The sequence below is a fragment of the Corythoichthys intestinalis genome, chromosome 6 (assembly GCF_030265065.1).
Source record: "Corythoichthys intestinalis isolate RoL2023-P3 chromosome 6, ASM3026506v1, whole genome shotgun sequence".
NCBI lineage: Eukaryota > Metazoa > Chordata > Actinopteri > Syngnathiformes > Syngnathidae > Corythoichthys > Corythoichthys intestinalis.
The window spans coordinates 60,274,098-60,294,706 of record NC_080400.1 but is presented as its reverse complement, the minus strand read 5'-3'; the positions used below and the strand labels follow the sequence as shown (position 1 = coordinate 60,294,706).

General features: G+C 40.8%; 1 protein-coding gene across 1 annotated transcript in view; it reads right to left on the bottom strand.

The window, feature by feature from the left end:
* LOC130917457 (gastrula zinc finger protein XlCGF57.1-like) overlaps positions 1 to 20,609 on the bottom strand; it is a 35,346-nt gene that overhangs the window by 7,545 nt on the left and 7,192 nt on the right. Inside the window, exon 2 of the mRNA XM_057838879.1 lies at positions 18,697 to 19,083. Within this exon, the coding sequence (XP_057694862.1) occupies positions 18,697 to 19,083 (387 nt within the window). The remainder of the gene's footprint in view (positions 1 to 18,696; positions 19,084 to 20,609) is intronic.

Here is a 20,609-nt window from a genome sequence, read left to right as displayed (position 1 = left end):
TACATACGTGTATGTTGTCGGCGATTAGCCTAGCAATGATCTTAATTGTGGTTATTTGTCAGCCCAAAACCCTCTAAGTATATCTTAAATGCATCTTACCGGATATAAAATGACTACTACATAGTCTGTGGTGATTTTTTTGGTGCCCAGTTTTCACGTCGAATTGCAGCCGTCCATTTCGCTCTCCTCTTTGGATCCCTCGGAATACGGTAAAACTTCAAGTCTCTCCTTCCATCTTCTCTGTTAGTGCAACCAACAGCCACACACGCCTTCACCATTTTGATTATTAATGTTAAGGAGCAGAAAAACACGCCGTAAATAGGAGGAATGTACGTAGCCGTAACAGGTTAACACTATGTTTTGACGGACAATTGGGCGGTACCATTCAGGAGAGCGGAGTTGTGACGTCACGTGGGTAGGGTCTATAGACGTTGTAGCGATGACTTCCTAATAAGATGTTATTTTCGGTAACATTAACTACAGCTTTGATATTCAGTTTCTTGCCTCTCCTAAAGCATTTTAGGCAAAACTGCTTGCCAGTTAGCCTCTGCCATTAGTCTAATGTTACCTTAAGATAGCATGTCCATATCCTTCTTTATTTTGGAGAAGTGTAGCTGTGAGTGCGTTAGCATTATTGTGCACACAGTTTACATTCATGTTTTCCTTATTATAGTTAGTCTCCAGATAGGATTAACCTCTGTAGGTAGGGATGGGAATTGATAGGATTTTTACGATTCCGATTCCATTATCGATGTTGCTTAACGATTCGATTCTTTATCGATTCTAATTTGGGGAAAAAGAACAAACGTTTTGATTGGCATCGAGTTTGTTTAATCAGAAGTCACAACCTTACAAACTCACAACAAGATCAAAAGAGGCCCAAAGCCTCAATGTTAACTGTGGCAATAAGTGGCAAATACACAAGAATGTGTAACATTTTACTGAAACATTTATCTAATAGAAATAAAAAATATTGGTATATATTGGCAGATAGGTTTTTGTTCTGCCTTTGGCAATATGTGTTAAAGCAGGGGTCCCCAAACTTTTTCCTGTGAGGGCCACATAACTTTTCCCTTCTCTGATGAGGGGCCGGGGTCAGTTTGTTACAGAAAAAGTGTGACGATTGCAGAAGTGCATAAATGTAAAAAATTATTGTTTTTCAGAGAGCCACAATCAAATAACCCTTTCTGGATTCTTTATAATAATAATAATTAATAATAAAAACACTATTAATTAAATAGATAATAACCAAATAACCCTCTCTGAATTCTTCAAGGAAAAGGCCAGAAAATAAATAACACGATTGAGAAAAAAAAAAAAAAATTCAAAATGGCCGGACCAAATGTGGAGGCGGGCCGTATTTGGGCCGCGAGCCGCAGTTTGAGGACTTCTGGAGCGCGCATACACCCAAAGAAGAAATGCCGCATCCAAGTGAGTGAGAGAGGGAAACACTTCTACGAGCCTACGTCCTTTGTTAATGTTAATATCTACAGAAGCAACGCCTGTATGTATCATCTTTTGTGTTGTTGTTGTTGTGTTTCCACTCGCGATCGGACACTTAAATCCAGTTGTGTAGTGGTTTGAACGATGTGCTAATGCTAGCGAACGAATGCTAACCATAATGGTATTAGCAGCTAATCATCGCTGATTTACGTTGATGCAAACCTGTTTGTTATTGGGGACGAAATTGATTTGTTTTTAAATCCAGTTGTGTAGTGGTTTGAACGATGTGCTAATGCTAGCGAACGAATGCTAACCATACTGGTATTAGCAGCTAATCATCGCTGATTTACGTTGATGTAAACCTGTTTGTTATTGGGGACGAAATTGATTTGTTTCATTTCTATTCTTAGTTTCACTCTTCAGGTGATGGTTGAATAAAGTCAGCAAATTATACCAACGTCTTCTGCATCGTCATTTGGGAGTTTAGATAGCTGTATAGCCGGGACTTTTTTTTTTTATAGCCAGGACTGAGCCTTAGCCTCTCTGTGAGGACAGCGCAATCGTATTCCCTCCCGATGCAGTTATCTCCACCTTGCAATGACTGCAAGTCGCTTTGTTGTAATTTTTCCTCATGAAGTGAAGACACACTTTCGAGCGTTTGAACCTACGTGCTGTCATTGTTATGTTTATGGCTGCAATGCTCGTGCTTACCCGTCGTAACCTTTCATTTTCACACTCTTTCCTGGTGAAGTGTAGTCAAACTTTGGAGCGAGTGGTTCTTGGCGCCATGCTAGTTTGATGCGTCTGGACAACAACACGTCATGACGCAATACGCGTCTTTAGGAATCGTTAAAGGGATCGTTAAGGCTTTTTCATTGTGATGTCGAGGCCTCGAAACACTCGGAACCGGTTCCGAATTGGAATCGGATTTCGATTCCCATCCCTATCTGTAGGGTTTCCCTGACATATAACAGGGTCCCCCCAGAATTGATAAATCTAAATTCAAGACTTCTAAGATCTTTTTTTTAATGCCATTTCAACTGAAAATTAATACTTTTCTTGCACCCATTATTTAGATCATATTGAATCATATTAAATAAATAAAGCACTGAACATCAAATTTAACCTCAATTACTATGTGTGTTTGACAAAAGAATGCACATATATTGAAGATCCAATTAAAACACATTTAAAGTAACATTATAAAGTCCGTCAGAATTTTTTTAAACACACACACGCACACAATAATTATGGACAAAAAGGGGAGGAGGACAGGACTCAGGCCATCCATCTTCTGTAACAGGCTAGCTGCTACTGCACCTGCCAAGACCCCAGTGAACATGGCTAACTCTTGAGTTAAAACGGCGAAATTCACATTCATTCGAAAGGCAAACTGAAATGTTAAAGCAGGTCCACTGCCTTCACATGACCCATAAACTGCAACCTAAAGTATCTGGATGTAACTTGAGCCCCTATCACATACCCCAAAACAACGGGACTATCGCGGGACTTAACCGTGCAGCAGTTGTGTGTGAAAACAATTTCCCGTGTCGACTGACATGGGAAGCAGTGTGCGTGAAAGCAGGCGTTAAATTCCTGGGTCACAACCGATGGCTGATGACTTAAATATTACAGCGGCGGCCGATGTAACCTCCTCCCTCTTCGCAGTTAGAGGAAAAGCGGTAAACAAACATCACAATTATAAACATAGCAAGCTGGAAACAGCTAAATTAAACTGAAAACATGACCAAAATTAAAATGTCAATTATTACGTCAGGGCGGGCCAGGGTTCTTTCTCGCTAACTTTTTGAAATAACTAAATATAAAATAAAGACAAAATTAAGAATCCAAGTAAAAATTAGTAAAACGGGGAAAACTCCCTCCCAATCACACCCCTTCAGGTCTCACTGTCATTGCCCACCTGAGCATTGAAGTCCAGGGATTCCCCTATATTCAACAGATTTTGGCGCACCGCCACACTAAAATGAAAGCCGCCACGCCTGGCAAATGAGATGTATTTTATTTATTTATTTAAATAAAAAAAAAATTTTTAAGGCCGCTTCAAACTAGCGGCAGCCGAGTGGGAGGAGTTCAGCGGACACCTATTCATTGTGTATTGTAGCCTAATGTTCGTAACTATGCAGGCCCCCCCTTAAGAGACGCAAGGGGAACGAGCAGGAAGAATGGGAGAACGAGCGAGATAGCGAGAGATAGCGGTCGCATGTCGTAGCAGCCCGCTGTTATTTTGTTATTGTTTTTCTTTATTATTGTTACCACAATAAAGTGGGTAAGCAAATACAGACTTCTCTCCTTCTTGCCCATATCCGGGGCATTAAAATAATTTGGATCGGACTTTTCGGCGAAAGTGAGCGGTGGACGGCCGTCTTGGACGGAAAGCAAACTTTGACTAACTTGCGCTGAGAGACTGCGGAGAGGCGGGGCCCAAAATAAAGCCTTGCTCTATTTTCAGAGCGTTGGTCACAGTAAACGATTTATCAGTTCAAGCAGAGTAAAATGATACATATTCACGGTACAAGAACGTCGTTTCTGTGTCCATCGATTGGTAAGAAAAGGCTGTTTGTACGAGTGACGTGTGGGCGCTCCCGTCAGGGGGGACATTTCACGTGGAGTGGCTATTTTTCGGCACAACACCGGCGCGCCAACTTCAGACAATTACGGTTGACGAAACTTTGATAAATGCGCCCCCCCCCACCCAAATTTCGCGAGCTCTGGGACACTCGAAAAATGACTCTCATACCTCTCCTTGCTAAGTTAATGGTACCTCGACGTGCCTTTGTGTGGAAATTTAGTTTACGAACAACGGGGAAAAAACTATTCACCTTCTCACCGAATCAAGTAAAACTCTTTACACGGCTATTAGAATTCCCCCAGTGCTCTAAATGGGTCAGTTGACAGAAGGACTGTTATTGTTGTGGTAATGTAGTACTTATGAGGGTCAAATAAAAGGAAAAAGGAGGACTACGACGGTGGTCTGCAACCCGCGGCTCTCGGGCCGCATGCGGCTCTTTAGCGATGCCTCGGAGCTTTTTTTTTTTTTTTTAAATGGAAAAAGATGGGGGAGGGAAATATATTTTTTTGTTTTAATAGGATTTCTAGGAGGACAAACATGACACAAACATTCTTTCAATTCATTAATATTGTAATGAAGTTAAACTTGTGGTGGCATAGTACAACAGAGTAGTCACGTGGTGCGTCATTCTCTATAGGATCCACTGCAGGGAAAACAAACATTTAATCATGAAGGCTAATTACATATTTCTATAGTAGGCTAATATAGCTAGTATCGATAATTATAAGGCTTGTAAAAGGCTTTTAATTTTTTGTGGCTCCAGACATACTGTATCAGTTTTTTTTTGTGTTTTTTTGGGGGTCAAATATGGCTCTTTCAACAGTTTGGGTTGCCAACCCTGAGTCACTACGAGATGTAAGTCGTACTATTGCCACGAGAAAAAAAGTCGCATTAGTACATCGGGTAACGTAGCTGTAATCAGCTACGCATTTTACATACATGTACTGTAGCTGAGAGGTACAACATTAGCCTGGCTAATGAAATATTTCAAATATATCTTTGTTATGGTTCTTCTTGGGGGAATAAATGAAGAAAAAAAAATTCGCTGTGGCACGACATGGTGAGGCTGTCCGACTCCGATGCAGCCCACCACCACAGCTTCAAAAAATCCTAGGGGAAACACTGAAGTCCCCCAGCAGAATGAGGAAGTCCCCTGAAGGAGCGCTCTCCAGCACCCTTTCAAAGGACTCCAAAAAGGGTGGGTACTCTGAGCTGCTGTTTGGTGAATAAGCACAAACAACAGTCAGGAACCATCCCCTGACCCAAAGGCAGAGGGAGGCTACCCACTTGCCCACTGGGGTAAACCCCAACGTAAAAGCGCCAGGCCGGGGGGCTACTCCAGAGTGTACAACCATAATTCATGTTTTTATTGAATAAACTACAAGTAAATGAAAACAGTCTCTAACAGGACTCAAACCGACGCTACCTGGTCAACCACTCATACCACTGGACTACACTTCCACACAACAACTCCGTGACGATTTATAGATGTATATGTATATACAGTATACATATATTAGGGCTGTCAAACAATTAAAATTTTTAATCGAGTTAATCACAGCTTAAAAATTATTTAATCGTAATTAATCGCAATTCAGACCATCTATAAAATATGCCATATTTTTCTGTAAATTATTGTTGGAATGGAAAGATAAGACACAAGGCGGATATATACATTCAACATACTGTACATAAGTACGGCATTTGTTCATTATAACAATAAATCAACAAGATGGCATTACCTTATTAACATTCTGTTAAAGCGATCCATGGATAGAAAGACTTGTAGTTCTTAAAAGATAAATGTTAGTACAAGTTATAGAAATTTTATATGAAAACCCCTCAATGTTTTCGTTTTAATAAAACTGGCTGGCTTGACCACTTATTTAGAAAAGGCGAAATCGATGTTCACCGAAGTTTCCAGGAGGGTTGAACGATATTGGAAAAAACTTACATTGCGACTTTTGGGGGGTTTGCAATATATTGCGATGTATATTGCAATATTAAAATGAGATGAATTTTCCCCAGATGACTTGAATAGCTTTGTTTGGGAAGACTTTGGTTGACTCTCCATGACCACATTGTATTTATATTATACAGTTTACTCCAGGCTAAGGGGATTCATCCGTGAATTATGAAGATTGATGTTTATAAAATGGATTCAGGAGGCTATGTTTCTACACACTTGCTGCTTTGATGAAGAAAAAAGTTTACGTGTTCAAAAAAAAAAAAATTGCTCATGTCGTGTTGGCGATGTTCAAACGATATCTTGTGCAGGCCTAGTTGCCAGCCAGACGAAGTTTCTCGTGCTGAACTCTAAGGCGCACAGTAGTGACGTAACAAAACAGTCCAGCCCGTGTGATTGGCTGTTTAAAAGGGGGACGTCTGATTGGCTGCAGACGGGCTCCAATTAGAAAAAATGCAAGTGTTTTTCGGCTGCACAAAATGAGTCTCAAAAAGATCAACACACTCGTGTGTGTGGGAATTTCAAGTTAAAATCACGTTATAAATGCGCGTACGACATTTCACACCCACATTAGATGAATGTGTGTGTTTCTAAAACGTACAATGCGTGTTTTGTGTGATAAGTGTTTATAAATCCCACAATGCGTCTGTGTCTCGCGTTAGATGTGTGTGTTTATGATGAGACTGATCTAGCCCCAAACAGGTTGAACCCTATGAAAACGACCTTAATATTGAAATTGACGTAACGTTTAAATTCTTTATGCCATGTCTTTGACCCGAATTGTCACGTTGTCAAAGTGGTTGATCGGCGTTGACGTCCTTAGTTGTAATTTCAGATGTACACTGCTGGCCAAAAGTATTGGCACCCCTGCAATTCTGTCAGATAGTGCTCAATTTCTCCCAGAAAATGATTTCAATTATAAATGCTTTGGTAGTAATATCTTCATTTATTTTGCTTGCAATGAAAAAACACAAAAGAGAAGGGGAAAAAAATTAAATCATTATCATTTTATACAAAACTCCAAAAATGGGCCGGACAAAAGTATTGGCACCCTTTGAAAAATCATCTGATGCTTCTCTAATTTGTGTATTTAACATCACCTGTTCTTTAGCACCAGTACCTGTGGCACATGACAGGTGGTGACAATCACGCTTGTAGCCAGTTAAAATGGATTCAGGTTGACTCAAACTCTGTCCTGTGTCCTTGTGTGTACCACATTAGGCATGGAGAAAAGGAAGAAGACCAAAGAACTTTCTGAGGACTTGAGAAGCAAAATTGTGAGCAAGCATGGGCAATCCCAAGGCTACAAGCCCATCAATGTTCCCGTGTCTACCGAGCGTAGTGTCATCAATAAGTGTAAAGCCCATGACACCATGGCTAACCTCCTTAGATGTGGACGGAAAAGAAAAATTGACGAGAGATTTCAACGGAAGATTGTGCGGATGGTGGATAAAGAACCTCCACGAACATCCAAACAAGTTCAAGCTGTCCTGCAGTTCGAGGAAACAACAGTGTCAACCCGTACTAGGCCTGAACGATATTGGAAAAAACTATTGTTGCGATTTTTGGGGGTTTGCGACATATTGCGCTATTATATTGCGATATTTTAAAAAATATATATATATATATATTTTTTTTTTGTTTGTTTGTTTGTTTGTTTTAAAGAAATTTTCACTATATGACTTGAATAGCTGTTTGGAAAGACTTTGGATCACTCCCCATCACCACAGTGTACAGTGAGCCCTCGTTTTTTTTGCGGTTAATGGGGACCAGAACCCGCCACGATAACGGAAAAACCGCGAAGTAGCGCACCTCCCCCCATTTTTTTTTTGTGTGTGTTTTTTGTGCTCAATGTATTTATTCAGATTTAGCATTGGAAAGAGATACATAAGACATGTTTTTTCTCACTTTTTCCCCCAAAGTGATTTAAAAAATGTATATAAATAAATGTTTTTCAAGCAAAATGTTTTACGAAATTTTCAAGGTTCGCAGTGAGTAAGCAACAGGCACACTATTGCTTAATAGACAATGTTTATTGATTAGAAATTGCAAATAAATGAATAAATGGAGTTTAATTGATTACAATCCCACAAAAGCAAGCAAAAACAAAATCAAGCATCACTCAGAATAACAAACATAGCTCAGAATAACTACAACGCTAGGTCTGAATTGTCAAAGACCCCTACGAAGCAGTTAAAAACACATCAACACACATAACAATGGCGCTAGATAATTAGTTGTCGAAGCTAAAATATCCCCGCACATATTGCAATGAGTTCCCCGATGATATTGAAATCAAGCTCTTACCTGTCGACAATGAACGGAGGGCCACACAACGTTCCTGGTTTGAGCAATCAAGGAACTCCGGCCGAGCGACTGACGCGTAAAATCCTCTGACCGACCCCAGGTGTAGCCCGGAAAAAGTCCGCTCTTATAGGCATATCCCACGTGATAACAGAGGGGGGGCCAACCCCTGCCCTCAGGGGACATATTGCCTGCCCAAACATGGTAAATTTGACATGTTTTGCCCAACCTCTTAAGGAGATTAGTCTCGTGTCCAAATATAATTGGTTCACTCGTTGCACTTTTGAGCAGCATCATATATCTTGGTTAATGTGTGCACCTAGAGCACACATTTAGTTACTCAAAAACATGTCCTGTCTCCTCTGAATGCAAAGTCAATTCACATACATAACGATTGTACGAAGAATTTGTTATTCCAACTATTATTCTCATTGATAGGCTAAAGTATACATTTTATTAGTTAACGACCGTTTTACCTTTCGGACATAGCAAAAAACACATAAATTCAAAGCAGTGAGTATACTTAATACAATGATTAATATAAACATCGGAGGTACAAAATATTGTCTTGCTGTCATAGACATCCCAGTAAATATATCCCACCAATGATGAGCAGACTCCTGCTCAATTTCTTTGGCTGCATGTACCACTTCATTTTGAGCTATCAATGTGGACACTTTAAGCTTGGAAACGTTAGACCTGTGTTCCTCAATCATCTTTTGAAGCAACGTGGAACGGTTTAGTGCGCTGCTAAAGCGCTCCAGCGTCACTTTCCAAGGAAGACGTAATGCCTCCCACTGTGCCGGCGTTAAGCGCTGGCTCCAGGTGAAATTAGTCAGCTTGAAGGTCTGATTATTCCAAATGAAAAACTCCACATTGTCAAGACAACCCGAAAACGGTGTTTTAGGCAACTGTGGGTGTGGTTTCACATAATGCCTGTGTCGTGTTAAAACATGCTTCTTGATACATTACTTGTTTCATACATGCAACACCTTTATCCGATGTGTCGCATCCGCTTAGGTCATAAGTAAGATTGGTTTGTGGGCTAAACCATTCCCCTTGAGGTCTCACAAAATAATAAGCATTAGTTGTAATTACAGGCAAAACATGATATCTGCAAACTAATAAGGGTTTAGTCACAGTCATTTGCAAACACATTCCTTGACACACAGTTTCATTACATATTGTTTTCTCAGGATATACCTTTACCCAAGACTCAGTGGAGATGTTCCACACCTTACGCCATTGATCTACTGAGGCTGATGTTACCACCCTTAGGAACCTTTCTTTCTGTAATTTCATGTTAAGTACCTGTAAATTACACACAGTCATATCCAATGCATTTTCACCCCACATCTCTTTATCCCATAACAATTGTGCTAAGAATAAAGATGCCGCTTCTTCATGAGGCACGATAGATGTGGGCATCCAAAGCCCTACGGTCGAGAGACCGTGCCAATGTCACTTCCGGTGTTGGACAACATAGTTCTGGTGACTTCTCCATCAATCGTGTTAGAGATGCCTAACACGGCTCCGGTTCCACCCAGCAGGGTGTCGTACCATGCACGCTGTTTCCGTGCGGTACATGTGGGAAAAGGTGAAACAAGACGATCCAGTGAATTTCCGTGTGCGTTTTCTCCAAAGCGGTGCAAGAGGGCAATATTGGGGCCTTGGGACATTTGAGTCCTAGTCCAGTTGAAACTACTTTAGGTAACGCAGGAATCAAAGTGCATGTTTCAAGAGCTCGCAAGTCAAGGCCAGCCGAACCTGGACTAGCTCGAACAGGTAATTCGGCGGTTTCCGCAATCTTACAGGTTGTCCTGTATGTCTTCCACTCACATTCCCTAGCTAAATGTACCATTTGATGGCACAAAAAGCACCTTCTTTCTAACATCGCAAAGTCAAAATCGTAGTCAAAATCGTTCTAATTATTTCCACTTGGCGAAGCGCCAATATTCGCTTCTCTCTCCAAATTGTTCAGTTCCGTCTGTTGTAATTTACTGTAATTACATACATAATAAATTTTGCCGTGGTCACTCATTACAAAATTGGCCACTATTCCACGTGACGACAAAATCTAGAATTGTCTATTAGCCACTGAGGTCACAGTCGACCAAAAACAGCCAAATTCCATCAGCATGTGATCCAAAAGCCATAAGCCTAGACAATATTTAGTATCTTCAATTCCTTAAGCAAATTAAAATTTTAAATTCAAATTACCAATAATGCAACTCATGTCAAATTCAAGTTATCAATAAAGCAACTCATGACAGTGAGTGTACATTATTAACCCTTAAGTTGCCAATACCACACCTCAACTGTTACAGCTGCACCAAGGTGAATAATCACTTTATCACTGTTCCCATTAACATAATTTGTCAACACTATCAATAATCCTTGTTGTTTTGAGCTTCTAGGCGGGAACTGGAATACCGTCATCTGTTGATCAAGCAGATGCTGGCATACACACTCCTCCCCTCAGGCATATTTAATTAATCAGTTAATCAAATGTCTAAACCAGTACTTCTCAAATAGTGGGGGGCGCAGAGCAATGCCGGGGGGGGCGCATGTGACCTCGGGGAACATGCTTTTTTTTTTTTTTTTTTTTGCCGTACTGAAAGCCGTTTTCCGACCGGACTCACTCACGCAGCGACCCACTGTCTTGTCCGGTTCTCACGCCGCCGCCCGATAAGTGCCATTTTCGGCTTGGGATCGTCACGACGACCGCCCTCACCTACGGTTCTACCTCGGCCGCCGAGAATGCGCTTTGTTCGTGCCGTTTGCCTTTTAGCTTTGACTTTTAATACTGTGGGTGATGAGGAAAGACGGTTTACTGTGTCTAAAAATAATTATAGCGGACCGCCAGAAGCCAAATCAATTAAGACGCCACTTAAAGACATTCGACCCCAATCTCATTGATAAGCCGCTTGATTGTAAATGGAGTTTAATTGATTACAATCCCACAAAAGCAAAAACAAAATCAAGCATCACTCAGAATAACAAACATAGCTCAGAATAACTACAACGCTAGGTCTGAATTGCCAAAAACCCCTACGAAGCAGTTAAAAACACATCAACACACATAACAATGGCACTAGATAATTAGTTGTCGAAGCTAAAATATCCCCGCACCAAAGTGCAATGAGTTCCCCGATGATATTGAAATCAAGCTCTTACCTGTCGACAATGAACGGAGGGCCACACAACGTTCCTGGTTTGAGCAATCAAGGAACTCCGGCCGAGCGACTGACGCGTAAAATCCTCTGACCGACCCCAGGTGTGGCCCGGAAAAAGTCCGCTCTTATAGGCATATGCCACGTGATAACAGAGGGGGCCAACCCCTACCCTCAGGAGACATATTGCCTGCCCAAACATGGTAAATTTGACATGTTTTGCCCAACCTCTTAAGGAAATTAGTCTCGTGTCCAAATATAATTGGTTCACTCATTGCACTTTTGAGGAGCATTATATATCTTGGTTACCATAGCAATGAGCTAAAACTCCCGTCAGAATGGCGAGCATAACCTGATAAGAAGTTGCATTATCAGTCCAAAAGAATGTGTGCACCTAGAGCACACATTTAGTTACTCTTCTCAAAGGCAGTATGGCGCAGTTAAAAAGCAGTTGTGACGCAGTTATGTTTATATGTGTATAGTTATACATATATGGATCAATTCGGGTCACAAAAAAGGTTACAAGATCATAAAAAGGTCATAAAAATGTTACAGGTGTTTTTTCCAATACAAAGCACTTAAAATGTCATAATTAGTTTTAAACATAACTATCCAACCAAATCATTTCTGAACAAGAATAAAGTACTGTAGTAGATAAATGCTTGGCTTTATTATATGTTTCTGTTTATCTACCTTAGCTGTGATTCTTGGAGTGACATGTAGAAATTTCAAACTCCTCATGATCACTTCTGGCATTTATGTCTCCAACATCTCCACACACGCGCGCACACACACACACACACACACACACACACACACACACACACACACACACACACACACACACATTCATCCAGCGCGGCTTCCTTGCAGAAACTGTTTAACAACTTAAAAGATGATTGACAGATGCCCGTGTGAAGTCTGCTTCTTTGGCCAGATCAAAGCCATCGTTAACTTTAATAAGCAAGTGCTGCAGTGACTGAGGGGAACAAAGGGCTGAGAGAAGGAGGCTGTGAGGCTGTGCGCAGAGCAGAAAGCGAGGCGTATGTGGATTAAAAAAAAAACTATCGCACGTGATTGAGATGGGACTATCGCGCACATCAATGGCGATGTTTAAACGATATATCATTCAGGCTTAACCCATACTATCCGTCGGTGTCTGAATCAGGGGTCGCGTTAACCGAATATTTTCCGTCGTTGACCGTTTTTTTAAAACGGTGACGGAAAAAACTGAAGTCCATCTGTCATTTTGACAGGTTGCAATTCACACCCCAGACCACAGGGTGGCGAGTATAATTAGCTATTATCTCTCTTGATGCATGATGTCATTGGCCTTACTCGGAAAAATGTCAAGGCAACTGAGTGTCCGAAGTTTCTTCAAAAAGCCCCAAAATGTCGATGGTGTTGATAAAAGAGGTGGAAAAAGAGGGACTGATGCAGTGGAGGATGAAGGACAGCCTCTGCAGCAATCCCACTTGAGACATTTGATTATGCACAAGCGGGCACGTAATTCAAGTCCATGCGCACCAGGAGGAAGGTGTGAGACTGCGTTCAGGCCACAGCAGGTGAACTGTTAATTTCATTGTTCCATACAAGTATTTGTATTTGATACACTGCCAATGGGAAAACCCATTGGCAGTGTTCTCCCCACTGTATGTAGCCTACCTACTGGGGCCACAGTCAGCTGTTTTTGTCACTGCAGAGAAAAAGTTACATATACATCTGCTTGATATGTGATGGCACGGTGTGTATTCTCTGTTAAGCTTGTTCGGACAGAATATTAATTAGAAATGAATACAAACTAAATACTAATGAATATGTCATTGTTATCATTTTAAAAATTTAAGTGACAGGTAAAAATAGATTATGACCGGATTTTTATGACGCTGTCAGTCAAAATGACAGACAACGAAAAAGTCTAGCGCAACCTCTGGTCTGAATGAAAAGGGACTTTATAGTAGGATACCCGGGAAGTCCCCACTTCTGACCCAGAGACATACAAAAGCCAGGTTGGAGTTTGCCAAAACTTACCTGAGAAAGCCAAAAACATTTTGGAAGAATGTTCTCTGGTCAGATGAGACAAAAGTAGAGCTTTTTGGGAAAATGCATCAACATAGAGTTTACAGGGGGGAAAAAACGAGGCCTTCAAAGAAAAGAACACTGTTCCCACAGTCAAACATGGCGGAGTTTCCCTGATGTTTTGGGGTTGCTTTGGTGCCTCTGGCACTAGACTGTTTGACCATGTGCATGGCATTATGAAGTCTGAAGACTACCAACAAATTTTGCAGCATAATGTAGGGCTCAGTGTGAGAAAGCTGGGTCTCCCTCAGAGGTCATGGGTCTTCTAGCAGGACAATGACCAAAAACAAACTTAAAAAAGGACTGGTTTTGCACTGGAAAATGGTTTGAGAGAAAGCACAGGAGACTTCTAAAGTGGCCAGCAATGAGTCCAGACCTGAATCCCATAAAACACCTGTGGAGGGATCTGAAAATGGCACCCTTCAAATCTCAGAGACCTGGAGCAGTTGGCAAAAGAAGAATGGTCTAAGATTCCAGCAAAGCAGTGTCAGAATCTCAATGATAGATACTGGAAGCAGTTGTTCGCAGTTATTCGCAGTTATTTTGTCGAAAGGTTGTGCTCGAATTGTTAGGTGCCCCAAGATTGCCACCTATAATATGGAAGCACATCGACTATGAACTTTTTGCTGATTTCTCTCATGAAAGAGCCCTCAAATTGTCTTAATTTTTTTTTTTTTTGTCCAAGAAAATCAAGTGTTCCCAGGCAGGATGCAAACTGTGCAAACAGATCTTTGTTGTGGATCTTCATGGAAAAAACAAATATTGTTTGGAAAATAAAAAATTACGTTTGTCATGATATGAAACAATTTCGCCGCGGCACAAAATGGTGGGGCTGTCTGACTCCAAAGCAGCCCACCACCACCACAGCTTGAAAAAAAATCCTTTTGGAAACCCTGGGCAGTATAGTGAAGTTGTTTTCATCCACCGATGTCACATCCGCCTTCTTCCTTTTTCAGACTTTCTCATCAGAAGTCAATCATTTTCATGGCACGGGATTCAAAAAGTTACACAAAATACATATACAGTGGTACCTCTACATACGAAGTTAATTAGTTCTAAGACCTTGTTTGTAGGTCGAAATGGTCGTATGTCGAGCAGGACTTTCCTAGCCTGGCACGGCCAGACTGGTCTCCCTGTATTTTTCAAACACTGAGAGAAAAGTCTGGGAACCAGCCCATTAACGGCCTCTCGAGCAGGTACAAAATCAATCGACAAATCAGATTCGTTTATTTGCGTGACGTGTTCTTAACGAGCAACGTCACTCTTGCGCGTCGGAAGTCGTCTCCACAACAACACAGATGGTGAACAGGAGAGCCGAGAATATGTTCCAATCCACGGTAAAATCAGTTTTAAATTACCAAAACCACATCGACACGAGTCATTGACAACAGTCTGTCTCGCGCTAGCCATGTTGATTAAACTCCGCTCTCCTCGTATGTTTACTTCCGCGCGCAAGTCCCTCGTCCTGCCCTCGTCGTTTTACTAACGTCACGTCTGCCCGTCGCTGATTGGTCCACTCCGCTGTCTGTCTGCTGTGGCATGCTCTGCCCTGGAAATTGTATCCGCTGAATGGTGGCCAGACTCAATAGCTGGAACAGTGGTGAGTCTGGTGTACCATGCAAGGACTTTCCCATAAGAATACATGATAATTCCATTAATTCGTTCCACAGCCCAAAAACCTACACTAAATCTGTTAAGAATGCCAGGTATTTTGCATGTTAGGTGTTTTAGATCCCCCAGTTGCAATTTGTTGTTTTTCTCATCAGGCATATTTTGGTGACCAAAGAGCTAAGACCTACGTTCTCATAGAACGAAAATAAAAAGGCAACGCGTTGATGAAGAGAAAGTTTTAGTCTGATTAATTCCGGACAGGCATCATTATTGTTCCAACCTGACTATTTGCAGTGGTATCCATTCTTCTAGTCACACCAGCCTAGCGCTTACAAAATCCTTAATAAATACTGCTGTTACTATTGCAAAAAGCAATTACAAAGAGCAAAACAAATACATTATGATTTAAAAAATGGGAATAATAATACATCATAATAATTATAATAATAATGATACCTGTAATAATGTAACAAATCGGGTTCTAATGTGGCGGGTTTTAATGTGGCGGGTGTATTTTGTGAGGTGTACCTGAACGCACCGCGAGGCTGACGGCAGAGTGAGAGAGTGCAGTTAACTCTTTTCACGTCCTGTTATTGCTAATGCTATCAGTTGGCGTGTTGTGTTGCACAAGAACTGGAAAAAATGACTAAAAACCATACGAAGCTGGCGATCTATTTGGCAGTGGTACCAGAATAATAATTGTCACTAGAGCTGTCCCGACTAGTCGACATTGTCGACGTCATCGATGACGTAAATCCGTCGACGAGCACAACATGCCGTCGATGGTTAATGAAGGGTTAAAAAAATATATGCGTGGAAAGTTCAGAATGTCGGACGCTTGGTATGCAAGCGGGGAAATCGGCACAAAGCCAAAAAAGCGCACCAGAGAGTCCAAAACATTGACTTATTTTTAAAGAAAGAAAGGAGGGTACACTATAGTGCCCTGTCTCTTCAATGCCAAGCTTGGCTGCACGTCGGCCGTGAATGATAACGACAGGAAATTGTAAGTCCATCTAACTAACTAATGTAGGGCTGTCCCAAACGACTAATTTTCTCCCGATTAGTCAGCCGACTATTTTTACGATTAGTCGACTAATCTAATAATTTTAAAAAATTATTTTTTTTGGTAATTTTTTTTTTTTTTTTTTACTAATTTAGCAATGAAATTTTTGTTGACGCTTATCAATTCACAAAAAACATATTGGAACACTCAAATTATTTATTAAAGTACAAATAAACACGTAAATAACAATAATAAATCACTTATAAACAATGAGTTCGAATGCTGATAGAATTAACTAGTGTAGCATCCCGATTGAAAAGATGGTCTCTTAAACTGATGGTTTACAACTTTTATTCCATTCTTGATGTAAACACACTGTAAGAGCTACGGTGCACACAAATAAAACAACACAATTAGAAATTAACGAAAACTTTTCACCTTTTTCCTTTTAAACCTTATTTATATATCAATGAATTGCCTTTACCTTAATTTATTACCTTATCATTGACAATCTCTCCCTTGAGTGCAATCACTGTATATACTGTATATATTTATGACTTTTTAACCTTATATAATTTTCTATACCATAAAATAAACCATAACATGGAATAAACCTTTCAATTAGCATTAAGAACAATACTAATAGCATTTATAGGCCCATTGTCAATGAAACATTATTATTTAGTAAGGCGACAGCACCCTCTGGTGTACAAAAAAATGAAAAAAAAAATTACAAACTGCGTGAAGGCGCTTGAGGTGTTTATTCACGGCCGACGTGCAGCGAAGCTTGGCATTGAAGAGACAGGACAGAAGAGTGTACTCTCCTTTGTTTCTTTGAAATAAGGCAATGTTTTGGACACTCTGGTGCGCTTTTTTTTGGCTTTGTGCCGCTTTCCCCGCTTGCAAACAGAGCATCCGACATTCTAACTTTCCACGCATATATTTTTTTAACCCTTCATTAACCGTCGACGGGATGTTGTGCTCGTCGACGGGTTTACGTCATCGATGACGTCGACTATGTCGACTAGTCGGGACAGCTCTAAACTAATGACATGTTTATTGAAGTTGCTAAGCCTGTCGCGACATGCAATGATTCCATTTATTGCATGGTAAATAAAAATGAGGGCGGTCATTTTCACGGCTGCGTTTTATCGCTGTGCGCGCATGCCTACATACATTTGTGCGTGCGTGCTCATGGCATATGAAACTCCAGTTCTTTTCTGTCATCAACACGCTGTAGAATTAAAGTTCAGACATACAAAATAAGAAAACACATCTATATTAATTCACTATATACGTTAGCATTGCTACATTGAAGTGAATGGGAAAAAAGACAACCTACTTTAGCCGGCTATAAAACAGGCAGCCTTGTCCAAAACTTGAAGTTAAAAGGTGACACTTCAAACATGAAAAATCGCTGGTTAACAGCATTTGCAAAAGGACAAAAAATCTATTACTGACACCACATGCAATGACAAAAAGTAATTTTTTGTGGACTATAAAGCATAAATTAGCGGTTTAGCGAGCGTACTTTCGGTGAACATTTCAAAATAAAAGCATGTCATGTTCGTCATATAAATAACGATTTCTGGAGTTAATCCCACATACTTCAGATTCTACACTAAGAATACTTTAAAATGACAGCCTTTATGAAAAATCTGGCAATGAATAATTATTATAATACTATTATATATAGTACTACAGTATACTATAATATTAATGCTAGGTATTTTTTTTAAGAATTGTTTTGAATCATGTTGGAAAAGTAAAGTCAGTGTTCTGAATCTGTTTACATTCCATTCTTTTGCACGTTAATTCTATCAGCATTTGAACTCATTGTTTGTGATTTATTATTGTTATTTATCTGTTTATTTGTACTTTAATAAAGAATTTAAGTGTTCCAAAATGTTTTTGTGAATTGATAAGCGTCAACAAAAATTTCATTGCTAAATTAGTAAAAAAAAAATGTTTTTGTGAATTGATAAGCGTCTCAAAAATTTCATTGCTAAATTAGTAAAAAAAAAAAAAAATTAATAAAAAAAAATTAAAAGATTAGTCGGCTAATCGTAAAAATAGTCGATGAGTTGATTTCCCTTACAAGAAAAGTCAGTCTTGCGGGAAAACAATGAAATTGCGACGCTGTCATGATTTGTCGTATTTGGAGAATTTCGTCTGAGGTAGAAACAAATGGCGTGTCAAATTTTACGTCGAATGTCGAAAAGATCGTGTGTAGAAGCGATGGTATGTCGAGGTACTACTGTATTGATCACAACCAAGCGGTCCTCGTCATTCAGAAGCATAAAATACCAAGGGCAGTATGAAACGAACATGCTTTTTCGTGTCATAAACAGTACTCATTAAACTTGCGCTGAAGTACCGATTTAAAAATTAGTCATATGGTCAAACAACAAGGATTGCACACACTATTGCATAAAGACTAAACGGATTGAACAAACGCAACCAAATGACAGTTCTTGGATACCCCGTGTCAGACAGAGCCCCCCACTCCCCTCAATTTGATACTCACAGAACAGCAAGTGTGATGTGGCCTCATTGCAATCGATGAGGTTATCTGCTTGGGATCCTTCTGTTAAAATGCTGCTGCCACTCGGAGGTTCTTCCCCTCTGCTGCCCTCACTCAGACTTCCATCTTCACCCTTCAAGGTGTCACCAGTCCACTTGGGGATGTCCACCACCTCTTCTTTAACATATGGACGGTCCTCCTTGTTTTTGAGGGGATGAGGTTTCTGCTCCTCTTCAATGTGGGGGTTATCAGCTGTAATGAAATACTCCCTCTGCTCCTCCTTAATGTGGACAAATTCCTCCTCCTTCTTGATGTATGGCAACTCTTCCTCCTCGTCTTCTTCCAGGCGAGCAGACTCCTGGAGTTCAGGACGATGCGCTACACTGGCATCTGCAAAACCGAGACCATACACACACGGGCCAAATATTATTTCTTTACTTGCCGTATATGGTCCCCAAAATATTTATCGCTTTAGAAATATTCCTATGTGACGATTTTGTATTTATTCGTGTCTTGTTGTCATCCACTAAGACACCATATAACTGAAGCTGCTTGACATCACATTTTAATAAGTAAGACATTAACATAAACAGCCTGTCCTGTTCAGCTCCTTTGGCATGGATGTGCCCCGGCCAGGCACATCCTCAAAGGCAACATGGGCTCACCACCTGTGGGATGGATCAAAGGGGTCGGGTGCGTAGGGAGATGGGCGGCAGCCAAAGGCGGGCGCCTTGGCGGTCCGACCCCCAGCTGCAGAAGCTCACTCTTTGGGACATGGAATGTCACCTCTTTGGCAGGGAAGGAGAACGAGCTGGTATGTGACGCAGAAAAGTCCTGACTAGATATAGTCGGACTCTCCTCCACACACAGTTTGGGTTCTGGTACCAATCCTCTTGAGAGGGGTTGGACTCTCTTCCACACTTGAGTTGCCCACGGTGAGAGGCGGCGAGCAGGTGTGGGCATACTGATAGCCTCCCGGCTTGGGGCATGTACGTAGGAGTTCACGCCAGTAGACAAGAGGGTAGCCTCCCTCCGCCTTCGGGTGGGGTGACGAGTTCTGACTGTTGTTTGCGCTTATGCACCAAACAGTAGCTCAGGGTATCCACCCTTTTTGAAGTCCTTGGAGGGTGTGCTGGAGAGCGCCCCCTCTGGGGACTCCTTCGTTCTCCTGTGGGACTTCAACGCTCACGTGGGCAATGACAGTGAGACCTGGAGGGGCTGGCCTGGGAAAGCCTTGGGATCCCCCCAGAGGAGCTGGTTGAAATGGCCAGGGAGAGGGAAGTCTGGGCTTCTCTGTTAAAGCTGCTGCCCTTGCGACCCTAACCCGGAGCATACGGAAGATGATGGATGGATCATGTACAACTCTACTTGTCTACCAATCGAAAAATGGAGTAACGACGTTTCGGTAACATTAGATAATAATTATAAAACAATTATAATAAATAAAAAAAAAATAGATTTACAATGACTAAGAATATGAACCTTCAACTTCTAGTTTAAAATACTGCACAGATGGCATATTATCTAATATGTACAAATCCAATAAATGTACAAACTGTAACAAAGGTACTTCGGATACATACTTCATGCTTTTTGGCAATGTAAACCACTACAAAAGCTCTGGTTGCAGGTACCGAAGAAACTCTCATCCCTTTTGAACTACGGATTCCATTGTTACCAAATCTTTGTCTGCTTGGCGATCTGAATACAGTGAATATCTCAAATAATCAAGCCCGTCCACTACTGGCAAGTTTAACGATAGCCAATAAAAAACAATACTGCTGAATTGGAAATACAAAATATTAACACAAACTAAAGATACACGATAATATCGGTCCCCGATAATTATCGGCCGATAATGGCAATTATGACGTCACACAGATAATCCAGATTATAAAAAAATTCAACAGATAATG